Below are 25,094 nucleotides of genomic sequence, written 5' to 3' on the forward strand. Positions count from 1 at the left end.
GACTCGAAATGTGCTATTTCGGTTATCACAAAAGGTCCTTGTTCCTCAAAAGACACACTGGTTGATGGATTGATCCATGTATTTATTGATCGTTGATTGATTCAGCCTTATGGTGTCTCACTTGGCGATGAAAAAGGTGACTTCGCTATAAGAAAATGGATAGATCTATATTTGATAGATTGGTTGATTTATTCCCTCATTTATCTATGCGTATTTATGCTTGATTGGGTGAATATTTTATTGACTGAGATTGTAGTGTACTCACTTGGCTATGAGAAAAATTTGGAGGACGCTTAAGCGTCGCCTTTCAGAGTGGAACGCGATAACAACCAAATATCCCTGACTGCTTCTCACGCGCTTCCCGGAAACTGCAGCTCATGTAACCGTAATGTCACGGCCAGCGGTAGTGGTAATGTTTACCGGGAAATGCTGGCGGCGAACGTTATGCACGAACGCGAGCTTTCTGGTAGAAACGCATCTTCTTGCTCGGGCCGATTTTCTGTTATTGTTTCGCGTTTTTGATATTTCAGTCTGAGAAGATTTAACATAAAAGCCACGTGCTGGCGGTGTTTTGTGTCATGACATTTTTTTGTGGGTTGTCATTCTCAAAATTCCTAGGAATAACTTTGTAAAGAATGTAAGACAAGTTATGAGCAACTTTAGTGATAGAAGAACTTTACTGCCGCATAGAATATTTCTCGCTCACGGGATGCCGACACCGGATTTTGTGCGGCACGAGGCCTTTAACGCTACCGCGTTAAATATTACTTCTCGATGAGAAGAGAGTCTCCGCTTGTCTTCTCCCGTCTTTTCTGTCCGTTCTTGCTCTAGCGTCGGCGGTGGCCAAGTAATGATGAATGCCTAAATGTCTGCTTTACTGAGCAATGTTTCAGGGCATCAGTTGCACATAACACTTAGAAAATATCTTTAGACACTCCAGCATCGACGGTCTCGTCACGCGTCTAAAATTTTAATAGACTATTTCGAGGCATACACACCCCGAGTACTGGCTTTTGTCATGCATTGACTTAGGAACGGCAACTTTTGCTGACTTCTTTCTGAAAACAGCTTATAGATTACGAGTCGACCGCAAGAAATATTCTAACATACCACATACGTTGCATATACTACAGAGCCACACTAAAAACACTATCGTTTACAGACAGCTGTCATAGGATAACAATTATGGCACGGCGTCATATTCGTCGCATTTGTTAAATTCAGCCATGTCTCTTACATAGTGTTATGGGGGAATTTAATTCTATCAGACAGGCCGTAGCAGCCCTCTGGGCCAATCAGAGCAGACCAGATTGTGAATTCGACAATCTGGCGGAATTCAACAATGCCCAGAATAGCAGACATGGTTTCGTAAAGTACACCCACTGACATTTGTCAAATTCTGCCATGTTATTAAATTCAGTTATGCGGGAATTTACATATTTCAATCAGAGAGGCCGTAGCAGCCCTCTGGGCCAGTCAGAGCTCACCAGATTGTGAAATGAACGAAGCCTTGCAATCGTCTTCTGATACTAGAAAATTGGCCCTTAAATATGGCGGAATTCAACAATGTCCACCTGGAGTAGCAATTCAGGCGAATAACCAGGCTAACATCTCCAGCATCTCATTAAAGCATGTTTCTCTCTCTCTCTCTCTCTCTCTCTCAACAATGTCCAGAATAGCATCCATGGCTTCATAAAGTACACCCACTGTTCCCTACTCCTTCTCGACAGGTTCCGCCGCCCTTGGACATCTTCTCGAGGGAGCACTCGTCGATGGCCGAGTCGCCGCCCTCCAACCCTATCAAAAGTCCGCCGCAGGCTGGTGTGGTGGCGACCGAACCAGCGAAGCCTCCCGAGGCGCCTCAAGCCTCGTCCACCACGGAGGCGCACGAGAAGCCTCCCGCGGAGGCCACGACTGAGGGCCACTGAACGCCGTCTACCCTGTTTTCGCTTCATTTTTATTCAAGCGGCTGTTTCATAACGCGCGTTTTGTCCTATTAAAACGCGTGATCTTTAGCTAACTTCATTCCTTTTTTTGCGATAGCAACTATATGGACACCCCCGGGGCACATGTGCCGTCGGCATCGGCGTCGCTGTGACGTTCCGTATAAAGTCCAAGGGCGATAACACCGTCGCCGTGTGCTGTATGTGCGAGTGAAATCATGCGAGGTTGAGCTTATGATGGCGGCTTAATCTCGCGCGTGCAAGGGTGGAAAGCGGGCAGGAAGAGCGCAGTCTTCCGTCGCGGCGCGCAAGGCACGGGGGGAGAGGGGGGGGGGGCGTACTACTCCGGCGGCTGCTGCGTATGGCCCCGTCGCGTGGGCTCTACCTTGAAAGCGATCTGCGGTGGGGAAAGAGGGCGCCGAGTGCTGATAGCTTCGTGTGCGCTGCTTCCGTCGCTTAGTTCGCGTTGAAGCGAGAGGAAGCACGAAGGTGAATTCGCTCGCTGCTACTGGCGCGCTTCCTCACTCCAGCGTTTTGACAGTTTCCGCGGTCATCCAGTGAGACGCGCGCGACACCATGCTTGTTAATTTAGCAAGCGAATGCTTACAAGTTTGTACGGCCAATAAAACTACCATTCTTACTTCCTATAGCTGTCTACCGCAATCAATGCTTGGCCTTTCAGGCGAAGCTGCGACTTCTACGCTGTTAATTGTTAATAATAAATATGTGTTATTTATTATTGGGTGATCTGCGCTACTCCTATGTATTTTTATCATGAAAATTATTTTTTTCTTTGCGTGTTGGTTGCCGCTGCCTACCTGTTGGTACCTTCTCAATTGGACCCAAATCTAGCCTCTAACTATGTGCTCAAACGTTTTAGAGCGCAGCTCTTAGACGCCCGTTCCTGCGGCGAGCGTCGGCGTCGGCGTTGTACCTCGTAACCGAGCGAACGAACACAGCGAATGCTGAAAGCAAACGCGGAGCGCAGCAGCAGATGGAAGACGGCGATAGTGAAGACAGCGCGAGGGGGAAAGTGCTGGAGGAGGGTGCAGCAGAGAGCGGAGTCAGAGAGCGGAGGGAGAGGGTAGTGATGAGATTGTAAATCGCAGGAAAACCATAGGAATGTACCACCTGTTCGGCGTTTTTTGTCTCGTTCTGTATGCAAAGAACGAGTAGTTTGCTTAAACTCGACCCCTGGATATCCGTTGATTCTGGGGAGTGCTCACAGTGCCTCTTCGCTTTGTTGTTTCTTGTCGCGTCGACATGAATGGGAAGGAGCATTGTTTTGGCATTGCAGTGCTCACTGACACGATTCCGAATGCAAAGAAGTGAGTAAACATATCAACTATCCCGCACACGACTTGCGTGGTGTTTGAATGATTCCCCGCTGTATGTTAATTTTACATAAGACATATTGGAATAATGGTATTGCCGCACCTTGCAAACAGGAGCCGCTGAATTAGAAAGCCGAGGAAGACGCTTCTGTCCACGCGCCGGCACCGAACCTTCGCATGCCTTTCGTATGCTCAATTGACGGTTGGAGACTCAGAATCAACGCTTCGAGTAAAGCTTGGCTGTTTTACAGCGTAAGCTATTATGGGCTCATTCCAATAGCCGATTTGGTTCGCGATGGTGTCCGCCGTCGCCGCTAGTGACCATATCCGCTATCGCCGGAAATACGAAAAAGGTACGAAAAGGTACCGGGATTGAGCCCAGGCCCGCTGCGCGGGAGTCGGATACTGTACCACTAAGCCACGCAAGCGCTTACTGTCAGGCAGCCGAAAAATGCCCTATAAACGCGCCTAGGCAGGCGCGCAGGTGCAGACAACCCGAGCCTCCGACAGTATGGTGGCGTCATCTAGGTAAAGCACCTGTAAACGCAGCGTGCGCAGGCGCAGACGACGATGTGCGATTCAGACTAGGCGCGCAATAAACGCGATACCGAGCTGCCCGCACCTCCGCCAGCATGGAGGAAGGAATTCCTTCCTCCATGTCTGCCAGTATGGTGACGCCATCTAATTAAGGTGCCTGCAAACGCAGCGTGCCCGACGTGTAAGTTGCATACAGCAATTGCTTGCAGCATGTAACTGGACCTGGTTCACTTAAGCAGGCTAGGTGACTTATTTGTCACCAGCCCGCTTTGAAGATTCCAATAACCAATCATGATCATCATCATCAACAACAACAACATTGTGCCGTGCCACGGGTAAAGGGATGTGAGATGTGTGCCACGTATTCTGGATACCTCTTCGGTACGCGTTATGGCGTCTCCTCGCAAGGTACAAATTGCTGCTGAAGAAGCGAATCGTAGAGATACGTGCGCGGCTACAACCAGGCTTCATCGGGCTCAGCAGACTGCTGTGCAGAAAGCATTACAAGCCGCAGCTCGCCGTCAAGGCCGGGTGGTCAGTTCAGATCGTTCTCGTCAAAACAAGAGAAGAGACTTTGCCGTGAAGACCCTGTTGTGCGTGGTGCCGAATTTGGAGCTACTCTTGAGCCGCTCCACCAGCTTATGCTGTGACTGTGCTGCGTGTGCCTCGCAGACCGTTGACTTTTTTCTAGAACATCACAATATCAATTCGCCCATACTAAATTCATCTATTCATAGTGGACTTTCTTACGCCTGTTTTTCCTTTGACTTCAAGAAGTTGCGATGTCCATAAAAAACCTTCGAATGGACGAAGTCTGGACGGGGAATGCGATTTATGTATATGCCACTTTAGCGAACGCACCTCACTCAATAATAGCACCTTGTTACGTTGTTACTGAGCGCCCCTGTTACACGGGCTAACCGCTGACTACCGCAACCGTGTACCCATAACATGCGATACAATACAAAGGGGCTCCCTCACTTTTGCAACTACCGTAAAAACCGGAATATAGCTCGAACTTTTTTTCAAAAAACCATTGCGAAAAGTCGACCCTCGTCTTATATACCGGACATTGGCGGAAAAACTACGGAAGTCTTGCAACAATGGGCAGATGAAGTAAACAGCCGCCTTCGCCATCGCATTTAGGCTGCTTTTTCACATCTTGTTTCAAAGTGAGCGGAAGCCGACGGCAAACAAGAAAAAGGCGATTGAGTACGCGGAAGCCCTCAGCAACCCGCCAGGTTGCCGTGGGCTTCGTATCGTGCGACCATCGACCCGCGTGTTTGTCAGCACCTTATCATCACGGCACGGAGCAGCATTTAAATAAATACTGTCACCATTGTGCAACCGGCTGAGTCGCATTTGTTTAACGGTAAGGGTGTCTTTCGCTACTTTTGCCATTGAAAAATATTTTTTTTCATTTTTAGAATTGGTTAGTTGGGGGGTAGACCTATATTCCGGTTCGACCTATAGTCCGGTTTTTACGGTACACTGTTATGACGGGCCCCCTCATCGTAGTGAGTGCCTTTGAAAGCACAGTCGGAGTAAACAGACCAATGCAAGACAACCGGCGACCGTGGTATCAAACACGTTATGTCTAGCAAATGCAATGGTTACCTATGGTTCACAAATTCACGAAAGTTGTCTGTACAAGTTCTACACGAAGAATTAAATCATAGTAGGTGAAGCCCACTTCTAATTTTCTACCTGACGCCTGTCCCTCATTATGAAAAACGTTTCAGCAAAACATTAACTCGTAAGCGTTCTTTGCCGAGTACCCCAACAAAAGATGTCTGACACGCGATAATGCCTTGTAACTGCACAAAATGGGTAATTTTGGAAGTTATGGCGTTTAATCATAACAGGGTAAATGTATTGGTAGCTTGATAAGTGATAAGGAACAATTGAAACCAGAAAAAAATGACATTGGTCAGAGATAATACCCATATAATCAGATTTATGGATACCCATAGGGATACACAGGGCTTCATAGGAAATGCATGGGGAAGCCTATAGTAGGGGTGGGCCAGCTGGAAATTTTGAGGTGCACCAATTTACGTTTGGGGGTAGCCCAACTTAAATTTTGGAATGGGCAAACTGAAATTTGGAGTGATCCAACTTAAAATTTGGGGGGGTCCAACTTGAAATTTAGAGCGGGCCAACATAAGTTTGAGAGTGAGCCAACGTGAACTTTATGGTGGATCAACTGAAATTTGGGCGTAGGCAAACTTGAAATTTTGGGACGGCCTAGCTTTAAATTTTGGGGTAGGCCAACATAAATTTGGGGATGTGCCAGCTTGAAATTAAGGGTGGTCTAATAGGAACTTTGGGATGGGCAAAGTTGAAATTTGGGGATGGGTCAACTGAAATTTGTGGGTGGCTCAACTTGAAATTTGGGTGTGGCCAACTGAAATTTGGGAAACAGAACAAAAGTAAGAGCCAAGCCAAAGAATGCTCACGCATTAGTAGACATTCTCAGAATTTCTGCTTAATTTTCAGTATGCTTATGCCTGGTGTATTCTGCACTTCTAAATGGGAAATAAACAATTCTCTCTGGTATTTATATGTGTCGTCCTCCAAAGGTAAATAGGGCTCTCAATTGTTCAAAAAAGATTGTTGAAAATCGCAAGCAATAACCATGAAAACAAAAGCTTAGAAAGAACGATTTCAAACTCGAATTCTGAGCTAAAATGTGCGCCTCCAGTCCAATATTTTTAAGGTATAACGAATTAACCCCTTTACTTTCCGTTGCAATGATAAAACGCGAATAGTTGTACAACTGTGTCATCTTCCGTCAAAAGATTTGTATTCGATTCCAACTGACGTGGTAGGTATGAATGATCTTACAACATCTTTGACCTCTGCATTTTCCTTCTTTAATGACATTGTTCGTCAGTCCGCATGCTGACGATAAGAACTCGCTATCCAAAACAGCCTCGCGACTTATTCAGCACTCCTCCTTGGGCACACACTTGTCATCGCTCTGCCTTCTGTAGAGGTGATACTCGCAGAAACATCGGCTGACGTAGTCGATCGTTCAAGGTTTTGGTCCTTTATCTGGGTCTGCGCATTTTTTCTCGCCACAGCTGCTGCTCTGACCGGTCTTGAAACCTCGCCCTTGTGACATTCGTCTTCTGAAAGATAAAGGGACATTGAATTATGCACTATCATAACTGAGAACGTAGATTGGTTAACCCAGTTATCTGGCATCACATTATAATTGCATATTATTGAAAGGAAAGCAGGAAGCAGTCATTGTTAACCTCGCACGCGTGGGGCTTGTCAAGCTGCTGTAAATGCACCTTTTATTTCTATCCGTACCACCTATTATACAGCTGCATGCACAAATGTGGTTAATATTGTCACGTAGTAATGACGCTGAAGTAAACAGTCGTAAAACTGTGTATGACGAAACGGACTCTTTATTGGGCGAACCTGTGCCCACAAAAGCAAGCTACACTCGAAGCACAACGATAGCGGCGAACACAGTCGGCGATCGTCGAAATCTCATCTGCGGTGAAACGCGCCGGCTTTTATACATCAGTCATCGAATGTTCCAAATTAATCCCTGGTACCCGCAGTGTCTTCCAGAAAGTTCTAGACAATTCGCGTCGGTCATACAATCAGATAACATAAGCGTCGGTGAAAACAGGCAACGGAAAGAAGCATCGATAACGTTCTAGAAACTTCCGATACAGGCGCGTCCTGCGCCGAGCAATAACGTTTAACATTTGTTAGCCGGTGGAAAGCGGCCACCGGTGAAAGATAAACATGTATACGTGTCAATATTTTATCCTTATTCTAAGAACGCCGACCAAATTGACGTAGTCAAATGTGTTAGACATTTTGGCATCCAGACTTGTTCACTAAAAACCAAATTAACGAAGCTTTCGTGCTAAAGTCGAGACACGAAACACCTTTGATCACCCTACTTTTGTCAGTGCTCTGTTTTCCTTTCTGTAACTCAAATTTACTTCCAATACAGATGAGATGTCATCCAGTCATCGATTTCAACATAGCTATCGCACGACAAATTTTGCTTGAAAGTTTTTGCCCTATTCTGTGACCTATCCAAGGCTTCACACAGAAAGGGAAATTTAAAGGAGACAGAAGTCAATGAATGGCTGAAATTATGCAGCGGTGCATTTCAAAGCACTTGAGTGTGCCACATGCACCAAGAACCGTTATTCTCGTCCATCTCTAGGGGCATGCGTTTGTGGCCTAATGGCTAAAGACCGGGCTTCTGTACTGCTGGTACTATGATCGATATTATCGGTTGATTAGCATCCATTTGTGCATGCGCAGCCCCTCATTACACGTACCTTTCTTTATTTCATTTCGTTTCAATCAATCCTTTGATAACACTCGCTTCGTTCAGTTCCCAGTCGTCTCCTTGTTCTCTTCTTTCCACCTTTCTTTCCCATGAATTATTCTAAATATTTCCCAACACCTATTATGATTGTCTGGTGGTGGCGTGGAGTAAAGGTAGAACACCCGACTTCAAATCTGAAGGTCGTAAGTTCGAATCCTGCTCCATTCCACTACATTTTCAGGCATGGAGTGTGCCTGACACCGGCAAAGAAAAAAAAATACATATTGCCGAGAGCTAGTGGGGCTATACTAGTTCAGGTGCAACCAAACTAGGCAGGCCCACTAAGCTTCATCAAAGTTACTCCCTCACCAGAACAGGAATTGGCCTCCCTGGTGCAGTATTCGGCCACTACCTCCCTGATGACTCCGACAATTAAACCATGGCCTTCAGTCCCCAGTGGCTGCGGAGCACCTGACCAAGGCGGTGGTCAGACCTGCGACGTGGCAGAGGGTGCTAAGAATCTCTGGGTCCGGACAGGCCGCCAATGGAAACTGAACCTGGCAACGTTAAACACGCGCACCCTCTCGAGTGAAGCTAGCTTAGCAGGACTATTTGAGGAATTATCAGGCATTGCCTGGGATATTATTGGCCTTAGTGAGGTTAGAAGAACTGGTGAAGCTTACACAGTGCTGGCTAACGGCCACGTCCTCTGCTACGGAGGTCTTCCAGATTAGAGAGAATCCGGGGTGGGATTTCTAGTTCATAACAACATAGCGGGCTACATTGATGAATTTTACAGCATTAGTGAGAGGGTAGCAGTCGTCATAATAAAGCTGAATAGGAGGTACAAAATGAAGGTAGTACAAGCCTACGCCCCAACTTCCAGTCACGATGATGAGAGATAGAACAGTTTTATGAAGATGTGGAATTAGCAATGAGAAAGGTGCAAACTCAGTATACTGTAGTCATGGGCGACTTCAATGCAAAAGTGGGCAAAAAGCAGGTTGGCGAACAAGCAATTGGAAACTACGGCATCGATTCTAGGAATGCAAGAGGAGAGATGTTGGTGGAATTCGCGGAAAGGAATAGGCTCCGAATAATGAATACATTCTTCAGGAAGCGCACCAACAGGAAGTGGACCTGGAAAAGCCCTAATGGAGAAACAAGGAATGAAATAGATTTCATACTCTCTGCCGATCCAAGCATAGTGCAGAATGTAGAAGTGTTAGGTAAGGTAAAGTGCAGTGACCATAGGTTAGTGAGGTCTAGGATTTCTCTCAATTTGAAGAGAGAAAGAGTGAAATTAGTCAAGAGGAAACAGGCCAACCTAGACGCAGTAAGGGTGAAAGCAGACCAATTCAGGCTGGTGCTCGCAAACAAATATGCAGCTTTAGAACAGGAAGATGAAGATAACATAGAGCTAATGAATGAAACCGTAACTAGGCTGATCTCAGAAGCAGCAATTGAAGTGGGAGGTAAGGCAACAAAGCAACCTGTAGGGAAGTTCTCACAAGAAACAAAGGACCTAATAAAGAAACGACAAAACATGAAAGTGTCCAACTCAGGAGATCAGATAGAATTTGCTGAACTGTCAAAACTGATCAACAAGAAGAAAGTAAGGGATATTCGAAATTATAACATGGAAAAAATTGAGGAAGCCGTAAAATATGGACGCAGCATGAAATCAGTAAGAAAACTAGGCATAGGACAAGGCAGGATGTATGCACTGAAAGATAAGCATGGTAATATCATCAGCAATTTCGATGACATAGTAAAAGCAGCAGAAGAATTCTATACTGACCTGTACAGTAGCCAAAACAGCCAAGCTACTTTCATTCGAAATAGTGATGAACCGGATACAGAAGCTCTTTCTATAACTAGCGATGAAGTTAGAAGGGCCTTGAAAGACATGACCAGGGGAAAAGCGCCTGGAGAAGATGGAATAACAGTAGATTTAATCAAAGATGGAGGAGATATCATGCTTGAAAAGCTTGCGGCCCTTTATACGCAATGCCTCACAACTTCAAGTGTACCAGAGAGCTGGAAGAACGCCAACATTATACTTATCCATAAGAAGGGAGACGTTAAAGAATTGAAGAATTACAGACCCATTAGCTTGCTTTCAGTATTGTATAAAATATTCACCAAGATAATTTCCAATAGAATCAGGACAACACTTGACTTCAGTCAACCAAGAGAACAGGCTGGTTTCAGGAAGGGATATTCTACGATGGACCATATCCATGCCATCAATCAGGTAATTGAGAAATCTGCGGAGTACAATCAACCTCTCTATATGGCTTTCATAGATTATGAAAAGGCATTCGATTCAGTAGAGATACCAGCAGTCATAGAGGCATTGCGTAATCAAGGAGTAGAGGAGGCATACGTGAATATCTTAGCAAATATCTACAAGGATTCCACAGCTACCTTGGTTCTCCACAAGAAAAGTAGAAAGATACCTATCAAGAAAGGGGTCAGGCAAGGAGACACAATCTCTCCAATGCTATTCACTGCATGCTTAGAAGAAGTATTCAAGCTCTTAGACTGGGAAGGATTAGGAGTGAGGATCGACGGCGAATATCTCAGCAACCTTCGGTTTGCAGATGACATTGTCCTATTGAGCAACAATGGAGAGGAATTACAACAAATGATTGAGGACCTTCATCGAGAAAGTGCAAGAATTGGGTTGAAGATGAATATGCAGAAGACAAAGATAATGTTCAATAGCCTGGCAAGGGAACAAGAATTCAGGATCGCCACTCAGCCTCTAGAGTCTGTAAAGGAATATGTTTATCTAGGTCAATTACTCACAGGGGACCCTGATCATGAGAAAGAAATTTACAGAAGAATAAAATTGGGTTGGAGTGCATACGGCAGGCATTGCCAAATCCTGACTGGGAGCTTACCACTGTCGTTGAAAAGAAAAGTGTACAATCATTGCATACTACCGGTGCTAACATATGGGGCAGAAACTTGGAGGTTAACAAAGAAGCTCGAGAACAAGTTAAGGACCGCACAAAGAGCGATGGAACGAAAAATCGTAGGAGTAACGTTAAGAGACAGGAAGAGAGCGGTGTGGATCAGAGAACAAACGGGGGTAGACGATATTCTAGTTGACATTAAGCGGAAGAAATGGAGCTGGGCAGGCCATGTAATGCGTAGGATGGATAACCGGTGGACCATTAGGGTTACAGAATGGATACCAAGAGAAGGGAAGCGCAGTCGAGGACGGCAGAAAGTCAGGTGGGATGATGAGGTTAGGAAATTCGCAGGCGCAAGTTGGAATACGCTAGCGCAAGACAGGGGTAATTGGAGATCGCAGGGAGAGGCCTTCGTCCTGCAGTGTACATAAATATAGGCTGATGATGATGATGATGATGATGATGATTATGATGATGGTTATGATTATGATTGTCATGTCTGCATTTTATTACGATTCGCTCTCATTAGCACTGCCTGTGCAAAGTACAACTACATTAAAAGTCACTGAATTCTTAAGATATGCTACATAGAGATTGCACTTGCAATTTCCTGGGCTACAATCTATGAGCCCCTTCGAGAATTTCATACCTTGACTGGTATTGAAACATTTAAATCGGGCTGTCTCTGACACATGTTAAGCAGCGTATTTTTCGTCATTCGGTTATGAAAAGACTTTTCTTCGGTCCCTTTGGGCCACTTGACGGAAGGTACTTAGCCGTGTCGACTGTTCACTGTTCACTCATTCACTCCTATGAGATACACAGCACGGCAGAAAGCCTGGATTGTTTTCCGGGCGAAATCTGGCTCTTCGTGGCTCCATTTCCGTCTACAAATTGACATGCGTACTGGACGCACCTCGTCGCCGCTTCCGACGTCGTTAACACCCTGGGCTACTATAATAAATACTATACGTCACAGCAGTTGTAGAGGGCGCATTGGCAGTCAAGTTGTGAGAGCAAGCCGCGGTGGACCAGACGTGACGTCCTCGCGGTGTTGGCGTCGATAACGAGTGTCAAAATCACAAACCAAATCAATTGAGAAGAATTTTATTTATTGAAATTTCAGGGTATCGCGGGCGATAACCACTCCTTATTATGAAGTGCGCCATAGCGGGATATTCTCGGAATGATTATGGCCACTAAGTGCACCTAAATATAACTACACGGGCGGTTTTGCATTTCGCCCCCATCAAAATGCCACGACATCGAACCCGCGACCTCAAGCTCAGCAGCGCAGTGCCATCGCCATCACCACTAAGCTACCGCGGCGGTTAGCGTGTTGCGACGTGAACAAGCACGAGCATGTCAAGCCTAATTGAATCCACTTAACATCGTATCTTAACATCTGAGTTCAATTCAGCCATGAGGCCTTTAGAAAAACAGGTGTTGAAATTGAGAACCTCGGAACTATAGTTATCTGTTATGTGCAGATCGATTGTTACACCAATTGTCTGACAAAAACGGTGCACTTTGCAGACTACTTTTTAGAGCTTTTCGATGGTTGCAACCAGTAATATAGGAAATTGTCACATATATAAGCTCATCAGAATCTATTTGACACAACAACTTCTACCAAAGGTCTCTAACGACGTCAGTAAAGCGGCTAAACGAAAAGGTATTACATATTAAGTGTTTTCTTTTGGAACGGAAAGAGACTTGCACGTCCAATTACGTTTTCTATGAGTCATCGCATGCTGATGGTTAGGGATATAGAACTTGGTAAAAGATTGCGCAGCGCTTCAAATGCACGACGCTAGAAGTTTGCGAACCACAGATAGTATAGCTAACAACACCATCACTTAATTTAACCCCTGGTAACTGTGAACTCACTTAAGTTCGAAATATATAGGAACTCACTTGGATACCCTCCATCTCAACGGCGCAGCGTCAAAATGCGTCTGCCCGCCATTGCCTTCTACAAAAATCCCTCTCGCCGTGGGCACAATCACGGTGTCAAACAGAAGCTTTCAATAACCGCAAGAGACCGCAGCGCCTGGATAACGTGCTAATTTAGGGAAAACCAAGTTTTTTCTACACAATGCTTTTTCAACAGGTCACTAAACCTGCGGTTTCGACACTGCACTTACTGTATTTCCATCACCGGTCCATCAATGCAACGTATTGCTTATTTGTCCAGACGACAATTTGTTCTCCTCAGCACCTTTTCAAATTATATCGCATAATGGCTCTTTAGCGCGCATGAAAAAACATGTGCTTGTTCTCGTGCGTGTCTATTCCTGTCGTCGGCCCCTCAATGATAACAAGACGACTGACGCAATCTCCCCTACACCGCACTCACTGATAACTGCAGACAAATGCATGGTAGTTCAACACCCCGACCACCGATGCAAATACAATCGCACCCATAATGAATAAAAGGGACTGCCTTGCCGTTGCTCTATTAGACGCCAGTGCGCAGAGAGGAACCCTCTTGCGGCAGCTGAGAAGGTTCAGAGAACGATGAAGTTCAACCCGGACAGTTACGCTAAGTACGACCATTATCCTAGTCAAGTACACGATGAGGTCCTAAGGAATATACGCTTCGAAGTTCCGTTAACCAAGGAACAGCAAGTTCTGGAAGTAGGATGCGGTACGGGGCACTCCGCCCGGCGATTTCTGCTGCCTCACTGCCAACCCTGTAGAAGGATAGTGGCCACAGACCTGCATCCCGACATGATCGAGTTCGCGCGCGAACACTTTTCGCACGAGAACATTGTCCACGACGTCCTGGATATCACCACTCCCGACTTGGGTCCGTTCCTGGAAACGTACGGAAAGTTCGACAGGGTCTTCTCGTTCTTGGTCTTCCACATGATTCAGGACCCAAGGGCAGCCTACGCGAACATCGCCAAGTTGCTGAACGACGGAGGCGAATGCCTGGTGCTCGCTTTCTCCAGCCTCGATTTTGCAGACGTGTGGGCAGAGGTGTGCGGGGTGCCGAAATGGAAAGGACGGATACCGGTAAGCTAACCATCTGCCTGACACCCGAGGAAACACCACTGGTACAGTGGATTTTCAAGTTCTTATTACCGACTGCTGTGCAAGAACCTGTAAAAATATTGATCCTGTAAAATACCAACATAAAAGCGAAATTCGCACATGCGCGTTAGTCAGAGTGTAACATCACCCCCAATTTGCCCCTATTTTTCTTTGCCGATTTTTTTTTACCTGAACACACTGACGACGTTCACTGTGCCGTGGCTGATGTTTAGGCTTAATCTTATAGTTTACGATGTCACCGCGCACCTTATGAAATGTAGTACTTCACGGGCATTTCTCAGCGTCGGTGATGATACATCAATCTCAAACAAAATGTCAGTATGCGTGAAAGTTTATGGCAACAATATTGCTAAACCATTGACATATGTTCCCTCCCTGTATCTGCCTTCAAATTATAGAACATTATTTATAGTTAGATATTGTTATACTTCTGACAAAGATCAAACTAATATCCTAGAGGATATACATACTTATGGTTGCAAGAGACTGTAGACGGTCATGATCATGACCTTCTGCAGTCTCTTCTTGCATCTTTTTGTTCCCCTTGCATGAATGGAAGGGGTGAAACCGGGATGCCTCGAAGTAGTCGGGTTTCACTCCTTTAGTTCATGCAAGATTAACTTTTTTCGAAAGAATAAGTCTGAGCTGTGATACACCGCTTACGGCAGCAACTTCCACCATACCCAGGCTTTTTCTAATTCTATCATGTTTGTAATTAGTACACAACAGAAAAGAGCTGCTTGAACAGTTACTCTTGTCTTTGCACATACTTGCTTCACAGAATATTTTTAATATCTCTCATTCCTCGATTACTTTATTACTCAGGGTTGATTAGCGTGTGTTGATTGGATAGCTCAGTGTCCTGTGTGACTGACTAACGACCTCGACAAGTAGTAGATATTAATCCAGTTTATCAATGTTCAAAGACCAAGCCTCAAATAACATGGCACTGCCCTTTGTGTTATCGTACAAATTTTCCCTTCTAATTTCTTTATTATCCTTCTTGTAAACCTCCATAGCCACTTTGGTTTGCATTCCTTGCATCCGATTTAATTTTGTACATTGAGCACCATCTCGCGTCAGTGTTTGGTACCTGAACACGTGTCTCTATTCGCAGGACCCACGAAATGTTGCCAGCGCCTCTTTCGACTTCAATTGCGTCAAGTCAGCCGCCAAGATTGAAGCCGAAGTCAGAGACACTTTACGTGGAACCGGGTTGCAATGTATCTCCTGCGAAGTTCGTGATTCCTCTTGGAAGTTTGACAGCATGGATTATTTTCTCGGTGAGAAGTGCTTCAAGGCTAATGTAAAGTTTTTATATTAACGTATATCTCCTTGCAGAATCCCAGTACGCTGAACAACTATGATAAATATGATAGGGAAATTTCTTTGGCGTCAACAGAAGTATAACTCCCGTTGCGAACTAGTTAGCAATGGTTCTGGACCAGGGACACAGAGATCACGCCCACCTGCCCTCTTTACGATCTCGAAGGCCCTATATCGGCGCGTACACCACCTCTAATCGATATTGTGATACCCTTGAAACTATTCTGTAAATAAATTCTCAGTCACTTTCGTCTATATTGCCTGACTTTTTCAAGGTTTAATGAACAATTTGCGACGCGCAGTTGCTATAGCTCCTTACGTTGACTAGGAGGCCATTTCTTAGAGTGGCAAAACACTATCTATCTATCTTCTCTCTTTTCAGACCTGTTCCTGAATATTATTCCCTTCAAGGCGACCGTCACCGCCGAAGAGTGGGCAGAATTCAGCAATTTGTGGGCAGAACTGATGCACCGGAAGTTGTCCACGTCACCGGGAGAGCCCATCGTAATGAAATTTGTGTTCTATGTCGTTCACGGCCGTCGGTCTTCTGGGTGAAATAAGTCTCCTAAGCGCGTGATAGTAACTGAGGCTAAATGTGTGTCCAATAAGCTGTCTCTATGCGTCGCCATTTTGGCTTACGAAGTTCTACATGTATTTTATGATCGACGTGCCCTCGCGTTCTCTTGAGTGAGTGAGTGAGTGAGTGAGTGAGTGAGTGAGTGAGTGAGTGAGTGAGTGAGTGAGTGAGTGAGTGAGTGAGTGAGTGAGGGACTGAGTGAGTGAGTGAGTGAGTGAGTGAGTGAGTGAGTGAGTGAGTGAGTGAGTGAGTGAGTGAGTGAGTGAGTGAGTGAGTGAGTGAGTGAGTGAGTGAGTGAGTGAGTGAGTGAGTGAGTGAGTGAGTGAGTGAGTGAGTGAGTGAGTGAGTGAGTGAGTGAGTGAGTGAGTGAGTGAGTGAGTGAGTGAGTGAGTGAGTGAGTGAGTGAGTGAGTGAGTGAGTGAGTGAGTGAGTGAGTGAGTGAGTGAGTGAGTGAGTGAGTGAGTGAGTGAGTGAGTGAGTGAGTCAGTCAGTCAGTCAGTCAGTCAGTCAGTCAGTCAGTCAGTGAGGGAGGGAGAAAACGAAGTTTATAAGGAATTGAGTACAGCTTACTAACTCTTTTTCACACCCCTTCTTTAGTTCCCAAGGTTTCACTACCACGTAGTGACTGTGTAGTGATTAGATCGTAAATCGCAAGAAAACCATATTTATAGGTATCATTTGCTCGACGTTTTTACCAAGGTCGATCCAAATAGGTCGCGAAGCTTCGGGCAAAAAGCGGTTCAGAACGAATTGTCACCGACATCAGCAAGGGTGGTTATGGGAGCAGCGATTGAAGCACGACTATGTTTGGAGGGAACAAATATTGGGAGAGAAAAAAGCGTTATTTAATAAAGCGAGGCACAGTTAGACTCATTCAGTGAAAATAAAATTCCTTATTAATTTTATATACGCATGGCGAGAAAATAACGACTCTATTTTACTTGATCATTATCAATAAATACCTTTTTTCAGCGCCCACCGTAAGAGCGCTTACCGATAGCGGCGGGCGTTGACGCCGATATCACTTGCAATGCAATGCAGCTCTTGAAGTGGGCAGAAAGGGGCACTCTTAAAGTTGACCCGCTACAACATGCCCCCCTCAGATGCTGTGTTGTTTTGCTAGTCGACGTATGTCTGAATTTGGCGACGCAAGCAGTTTCATTGTTTCTTAACCTGTTCAGTCAAAAGTAGTTAGTTGCGACCACCAGATATTTGTTCAGTTTAGTTGTTCTCGTGCCACAGAGCTGGCCGGCGGGCTTGCATCCGACGAAAGCCCGAGCACTCTACGCCCAAAACTTTCGTCGGCCTCCAAAGAAAGTATGTTCTATGCAGCAATGCCATTTCCACACCCGTACGGCTGAACATTTCCTGCATCGCTTTCCGCGCTGAAAGCTCGAAACGCCCATCAAGTCCAATGGCGGGGCATTTGAATATACAGCTCTAATGGCAGGCCTCCGAAAACAAATTTCGCGCCGTTGAGAAAAAATTACGTCGCTTCTGTTTTTAACGGCTATGACGTCAAATTATTTTTTCTTCTATCGGAAGTGTTCCCTCCTCACACACATGGCGCTAAGCCCCATGAACCGCCGATGAGCCGCCATCTTTTGAACGCATGGTCTTCTATGGAAGCTTCGCTACCACGTATATTTGCCTTGTTTTTACTGTGAAGCTGTGCAACTTTACCTCCCAACGGGTCTGTCGTCTCTGTAGGCAAATACGTGGGAAGCGCGCGCCCCTGCGCCGCTGGGTTTGTCGCAGTACCAGCAGATGGCGCTCGCCTCCGCGCACCCGCGGCAGATGCGGCGCCGGCCGTGCGGGGGAAGAAAGCAAAAGAACCAGAAAGCTCGCCTTCGCGCATAGAGCTCACCGAAAGTGTTTCGCAGTTAATAGTACGGTTGCATAAGCTGCAGTTGCCGCTTCCCGGCAACTGCAGCTTATGCAAATCTTCACAAATTCAGTAACGCTGCCTGTACAAGTTCTAAATGAAGCCATAGGTGGTGAAGCCAAATTCCAGTTTTCTAGCTGATGCCTGCCTCCTATTACCGAAAACGTTTCTGCAAAATATTTTATTGATTTTTATTATGCTTATTCTTGGCGTATTTTTCACAATTAGACGCAAAATAAACGGTTTTCTCTGCTATGTATGTGTGTCGTCCTTCAACGGTCAATAGGGTTTTCGATTTTTTAAACAAACGTTGTTGGAAATTGCATAAAATCAACATGAAAACAAAGGACATGGAAGCAGCAATTTCAAATTGAAATTTTTAGCTAATATGTGTGCCGCCAGCCGAGTTTTTTTGTGGGTATAATGAATTAACCCCTTTACTTTCTGCTGCAATAATAAAGTTGTACGACCGTGTCCAAGGCTTCACACCGAAAGGGAAATTTAAAGGAGAGAAAACTCAATGAATGGCTGAAATTAGGCAGCGGAGTATTTCAAAGCACTTGAGTGTCGCTCCATGCACCAAGAACAGTTATTCTTTTCCATCTCTTGGGGCATCCATCTGTGGCCTAATGGCTAAAGTACCGGGCTTCTGTGCTGCAGGTACTATGATCGATATTATCTGTTGATTAGCATCCACTGATGCATGCGTCAGAGATACCAGCAGTCATAGAGGCATTGCGCAATCAAGGAGTACAGGCGGCGTACGTGAATATCTTAGCAAATATCTACAAGAATTCCACCGCTACATTGGTTCTCCACAAGAAAAGTAGAAAGTTACCTATCAAGAAAGGGGTCAGGCAAGGAGACACAATCTCTCCAATGCTATTCACTGCATGTTGAGAAGACGTATTCAAGCTCTTAGACTGGGAAGGCTTAGGAGTGAGGATCGACGGCGAATATCTCAGCAACCTTCGGTTTGCAGATGACAGTGTCCTATTCAGCAACAATGGAGACGAATTACAACAAATGATTGAGGACCTTATTCCTCGATCCTCACTCGAGAGCCCGAAGTAGCGGAGCAAGTAGCCATAGCTCTAGCTGTGCTCGACAGCAAACGGGATGTCATCTACAGCGACTCCAGACCGGCCATCAAAGCCTTCGAACGCGGCGTCGTCTCGGACCAGGCGTTACGCATCCTCCGCAGCGCGGATCAGAGTACCCTCAAGCACCACACCGTCATCTGGTTCCCCGCCCATCTCGGCCGGGTGCCGGGTGTCCCGCAAAACCTCAACGAGATCGGCCACGACGCAGCTCGTGCGCTTACTGACCGCGCTGTCCCAGGGCAACCCCACCTCGCCGAGATAGAGACCAACCGGGATGCACCTATAACGTACAGTGAAATCACAAAACACTTCTACCTTGGACGCCGCATCTTTCCGCCCCCACACCCCAAACTTAACAGACCGCAGGCGCTAACCATACGCTTATTACAAACAGACACATACCCAAAACCCGCCAAACTCCACGTTCTCTATCCTGACGCGTACCCCAGCGACATGTGCCCCTCGTGCGGATACACGGCGACACTCGCACACATGCTCTGGGAGTGCAGAAACGCTAATCCCGACTCTACCTCGGACAAGTGTGAGAAGTCCCTCAGAAGCTCGCTTCTCGCCGACCAGCAATGGGCCGTCCAGCAGGCCCACGAAGCGGCCGCCAGGTATTCCCTGTCGGTCCCTACGTGGGAGACGCCCGCTACGCCCGAAGCGCGTCCTGCAGGACCCAAATAAAGTTTGTCCAGTCCATTGAGGACCTTAATCGAGAAAGTGTAAGAATTGGGTTGAAGATGAATATGCAGAAGACAAATATAATGTTCAATAGCCTAGCAAGGGAACAAGAATTCAGGATCGCCAGTCAGCATCTAGACTCTGTAAAGGAATACGTTTATCTAGGTCAATTACTCACAGGGGACCCTGATCATGAGAAAGAAATTTACAGAAGAATAAAATTGGGTTGGAGTGCATACGGCAGGCATTGCCTAATCCTGACCGGGAGGATACCACTGTCGTTGAAAAGAAAAGTGTACGATCATTGCAGTCTACCGGTGCTAACATATTGCCACGAGACAGTGAAGGGGCTGCTACTGTCGGTCGCACGAAGACGACGGCGACGAAGTGGCCAGAGGCGCGCGACAGCCTTGCATCCGTCGCTGCTGCTTGTCCAAACCTTGTATATAGCCATACTCACTCCCTAAATAAACGTTATCCCCGTAACAATATGGGGCAGAAACTTGGAGGTTAACAAAGAAGCTCGAGAACAAGTTAAGGACCGCACAAAGAGCAATGGAACGAAAAATCTTAGGAGTAACGTTAAGAGACAGGAAGATAGCGGTGTGGATCAGAGAACAAACGGGGATAGACGATATTCTAGTTGACATTAGGCGGAAGAAATGGAGCTGGGCAGGCCATGTAATGCGTAGGATGGATAACCGGTGGACCATTAGGGCTACAGAATGGATACCAAGAGAAGGGAAGCGCAGTCGAGGACGGCAGAAAACCAGGTGGGATGATGAAGTTAGGAAATTCGCAGGCGCAAGTTGGAAAACGCTAGCGCAAGACAGGGGTAATTGGAGATCGCAGGGAGAGGCCTTCGTCCTGCAGTGGACATAAATATATGATGATGATGATGATGATGATGATGATGATGATGATGATTATGCATGCGCAGCTCCTCATTACACGTAACTTTCTTTGTGTCATTTCATTTCAATGAATCCCTTGATAACACTCGCTTCGTTCAGTTCGCACTCGTCTCCTTGTCTTCATTCCACCTTTTCTTCCCATGAAATATTCTAATTATTTCCCAACAGCTATTATGATTGTCACGTCTGCATTCTATTACGATTCGCTCTCATTAGAACTGCCTGTGCAAACTACAACTTCAATAAAAGTCACTTAATTCCTAAGATTTGCTACGTAGAGATTGCATTTGCAATTTCCTGGACTACAATCTATAAGCCCCTTCGAGAATTTCATACCTTGACTGGTATTGAAACATTTAAATTGGGCGGTCTCTCACATATGTTAAGCAGCGCGAAGAAAATATTTTTCTTCGGTCCCTTTGAGCCACTTGACGGAAGGTACTTAGCGATGTCGACTGTTCACTGTTCAGTCATTCACTCCTATGAGATACACAACACGGCAGAAAGCTTGGATTGTTTTCCGGGCGAAATCCGGCTCTTCGTGGCTGCATTTCCGTCTACAAATTGACATGTGCATGGGACGCAGGCCGTCGTTAACAGCCTCCGGCTACTCTAACAAATACTTTACTTCACACCAGTTGGAGAGGGCGCACTGGCTGTCAAGTTGTGAAACCAAGCCGCGTTGAACGAGACGTGACGTCCTCGCGGTGTTGGTGTCGACAACGAGCGGCAGATTGATAAATCAAATCACTTGAGAACAAAGTTATTGAAATTTCGGGGTGTTAGTGGCGGTAACCACTGTCTTGTAAGGGGGCGTGCCATAGTAGCATATTCTGGAATGATTATGGCCACCAAATGCACTTAAACATAAGTACACGGGCGGTTTTGCATTTCGCCCCCCTCGAAATGCCACGACATCGAACCCGCGACCTCAAGCTCAGCAGCACAGCGATATCGCCAGTAAGCTACCGCGGCGGTTAGCGTGTTGTGACGTGAACAAGCACGAGCATGTCAAGCTTAATTGAATCCACTTAACATCGTATCTTAACAGCTGGGTTCAATTCAGCAATGAGGCCTTTAGAAAAACAGCCGTTGAATTTAGAACCTCGGAACCATAGTTATCTGTTATGTGCAGATCAATTATTACACCTCTAAAGGTGTTTATTGGGAAGAGCTCGGAGCAGCACAACGACGACGGACAGGGCAGTCACAGCTTCCCAGCACGAGAGCCGTTGCTGAGCGAGAGCGCTCGACCCACTAGCGTTTAGAGCCAGTAGCGCTGAACCCACTAGCGTCTCACTTCGTCACTGCAATCACCCCCGGGAGCGATAAAGGAGCCGTCCGGCGACCTAACAGCTTGTCACGATCGAAGTAATGCTTTGGACGGTCGACATGGACAATGTCTCGTCCATGGCGGCGCATGTCTGAAGATGCCTCAACTGGTTCTTATTACGTAGTTCACAGGAGATGCGCGTTCTAGAACACGATAAGGGCCTTCATACTTCGGGACCAGTTTTGATGAGAGGCCAGAGGCAGTGAAAGGGACTGAGAGCCACACGAGCACTCCCGGATCGAAGGTGACCGTGGAAGTGGCGTCACCGCGAGTGCTCCTCTGGCGCTCTTGATCATCGGAAGTAAAGGCCAGTGCTATAGGTCACGGCACTCTTCTGCATGCCTGACCGTGGCAGAAATAGGCACACACTCGGATGCATCCGGCTGGCACGGTATAATGGTGTCCATGGTGTGCGAAGGGTGTCGACCATACAGTAAGAAATAGTGTGGAAATCCAGTGGTGCTCTGCGTAGCGGTATTATACGCGTAGGTCACGAAGGGCAAAATGGCGTCCCAGTTCGTGTGGTCGGAGGTGACGTACATTGAAAGCATGTCGCCGAGTGTACGGTTGAAGCGTTCTGTGAGGCCATTCGTTTGAGGGTGGTACGCCGTAGTCGTACGATGAACAACGTGGCACTCCTTGAGAATCGCTTCAACTACATCCGACAGGAAGACGCGTCCGCGACCGCTGAGCAGTTCTTGAGGTGGACCATGCCGCAGGATGAATCGGCGAAGCAACATCGCGCGCTGTAGCTGCCGGAAAGCGGCGGTTTCGGCGTATCGTGTAAGGTGATCTACTTCCACAATGGTCCAGCGGTTACCAGCCGACGTCAAGGAAAGTGGCCCATACAAATCGATGCCAACGCGCCCGAACGGCCGGGTAGGGCAGAATAGAGGCTGCAGACCAGCTGGCGAGAGCTGGGGTGAAGATTTTTGGCGCTGGCAGTCGGGGCATGAGCGAACGAACGTTTGAACGTAGTTGTACATTCCTCGCCAGTAGTAGCGTTGTCGGAGGCGCTGGTAGGATTTGAAAAGTCCCGAGTGTGCACACTGTGGATCAGAGTAGAACGATGCGCAGATTTCAGAACGCAGGCTTCGAGGTATTACTAATAATCACTGGCGGCCGTCAGAGGTGTAATTGCGTCGGTGAAGCAGGTCATCGCGAATGGCGAAAAGGCGAGCTTGACGGCGCAACGCACGAATGGTTGGCGGCGATGACGGGTCAGCAAGGAAGTCTATGGTGGAGGTAATCCAGGGGTCCTCGTGCTGCTCGGAAGCGATGGTCCCAATGTCGACGGAAGAAACGTCAAGCTGGGATAGTGAGCAGCAGGCATTGTCGTCAGGCAAGGGAGAACGTGAGAGGGCGTCAGCGTCAGCATGTTGGCGTCCGTTGCGGTACAGGTACAGAACGCGGATATCGTAACCCTGTAAGCGAAGCGCCCATCGGGCGAGACGACATGAGGGATCCTTCAATGACGACAGCCAGCATAGTGCATGGTGGTCCGTGACGACATCAAATTGGTGACCATACAAATAGGGCCGGAACTTAGTAAGCGCCCAGATGATTGCCAGGCATTCTTTTTCCGTGACGGTGTAATTCGTCTCGGCTTTAGTGAGCGTACGGCTTGCATATGCCACAACATATTCAGGAAACCCTTCTTTGCGCTGCGCTAGGACAGCGCCGAGGCCAGCACCACTGGCATCTGTGTGTACCTCAATAGGTGCCGTTGGGTCGTAGTGGCGCAAAATGGGAGGAGCCGTCAGCAAACGATGGAGCTTAGTGAACGCCTCATCGCACTCGGACGACCACAAATGGAGGGGTTCGTTGCTTCCAAGGAGCTTCGTCAGGGGCGATATAACGGCGTGGAAATTGCGAATGAAGCGCCTGAAGTATAGGAACGCAAGCCTACGAAACTCCGCAATTCTTTGACGGACGTCGGTTTAGGGAATTCGGCGACGGCACGAAGTTTGGCTGGATCGGGGAGGATTTCATCCTTCGAGACGACGTAACCTAGTACCGTGAGCTGCCGCGCTGCAAATCGGCACTTCTTTAGGTTCAGTTGCAGGCCAGCGTTTGCTAAGCACGTCAAAACACGCCATAGGGGTTGAAGGTGCGTGGTGAAGTCAGAGGCAAAAACAACAACATCGTCGAGATAACATAAGCACGTGTGCCACTTCAAACCGCGCAGAACTGTGGCCATCACGCGTTCAAAGGTTGCTGGCGCATTACAAAGTCCAAACGGCATGACGCTACATTCGTATAAGCCGTCGGGTGTGACATAGGCTGTCTTCAGCCTATCGACATCAGCCATTGGGTACTTGCCAATATCCGGAGCGTAAATCTAGCGATGAAAAGAATTCTGCTCCCTGTAGGCTATCGATAGCGTCATAGATTCGCGGCAGCGGGTATACATCTTTGTGAGTGATCTTGTTCAGGCGCCGATAGTCTACACAGAACCGTACCGAGCCGTCTTTTTTCGTAACAAGGACGACAGAAGATGCCCAAGGACTGTTCGAGGGTCGTATCACTTCGCGGCGAAGCATATCGTCCACTTGCTCCTTAATCACACAACGTTCTGTGACAGAGACGCGATATGGGCGTTGCCGCAATGGCGGTTGGCAGCCAGTGTCAATATGGTGTGTGACAGCAGACGTCCGGCGCAGGTAAGGTTGCCCGACATCAAAAGAAGAACGAAATTCTTCTAAGATGCGCAGAAACTGAGAACGCTGAGCTGTGGTGAGGCCATCGGCAATAGATGAATCGAACACACCTGTGGGAAAGGGTCGGACGTAGAGAGAGAACCGAGCGTGTTGTAACTGGCGCAGGACGTGGCTTCGGGAACATCCGTAATTTGTACGTCGTCGATCACCTCCACATGGCCAAAATATTCGCCTTGAAGCAGCATCAAGGGTATGAGAAGGGATTACAAATGAAAATAGCTGTGGAGCCCTGTTTGACGTTCACAGTCGCAAAAGGTAGCAACAGACCTTTTCGAGTATAAAAGCGACCAGGCGGAGAAAGTAGTGCGACAGCATCAGAGAGGCTGCTGCAATGCATTGAGACAATCACTGACGAGTTGGGAGGCACGCTGGTGTCGTGCCTGACGAGAAGTTTGTTCGCAAAAGAAACATTTTTGGCAGGCGTCATATCTGAGATCGGCGA

General features: G+C 47.0%; 2 protein-coding genes across 2 annotated transcripts in view; both read left to right on the plus strand.

Moving 5' to 3' along the window:
• The window catches only part of LOC119452817 (translation initiation factor IF-2-like), a 51,756-nt gene that overhangs the window by 12,323 nt on the left and 14,339 nt on the right, over window positions 1-25,094 (plus strand). The window lies entirely within an intron of this gene.
• On the plus strand, window positions 13,445-16,188 carry LOC119452815 (juvenile hormone acid O-methyltransferase). The gene is made up of 3 exons (XM_037714773.2): window positions 13,445-14,071; window positions 15,228-15,393; window positions 15,819-16,188. Exons 1-3 carry the CDS (start codon window positions 13,571-13,573, stop codon window positions 15,989-15,991), a joined length of 840 nt encoding a protein of 279 aa, XP_037570701.1. The 5' UTR covers window positions 13,445-13,570; the 3' UTR covers window positions 15,992-16,188.

This window comes from Dermacentor silvarum, chromosome 5 (genome assembly GCF_013339745.2).
Source record: "Dermacentor silvarum isolate Dsil-2018 chromosome 5, BIME_Dsil_1.4, whole genome shotgun sequence".
NCBI classification, from domain to species: domain Eukaryota; kingdom Metazoa; phylum Arthropoda; class Arachnida; order Ixodida; family Ixodidae; genus Dermacentor; species Dermacentor silvarum.

Coding starts and splice junctions, on each gene's coding strand:
- LOC119452815 (XM_037714773.2), top strand. CDS start 13,571: ATGAAGTTCAACCCGGACAGTTACGCTAAGTACGACCATTATCCTAGT. Junction 14,072..15,227: donor AATGGAAAGGACGGATACCG/GTAAGCTAACCA, acceptor CTCTATTCGCAG/GACCCACGAAATGTTGCCAG. Junction 15,394..15,818: donor CAGCATGGATTATTTTCTCG/GTGAGAAGTGCT, acceptor CTCTCTTTTCAG/ACCTGTTCCTGAATATTATT.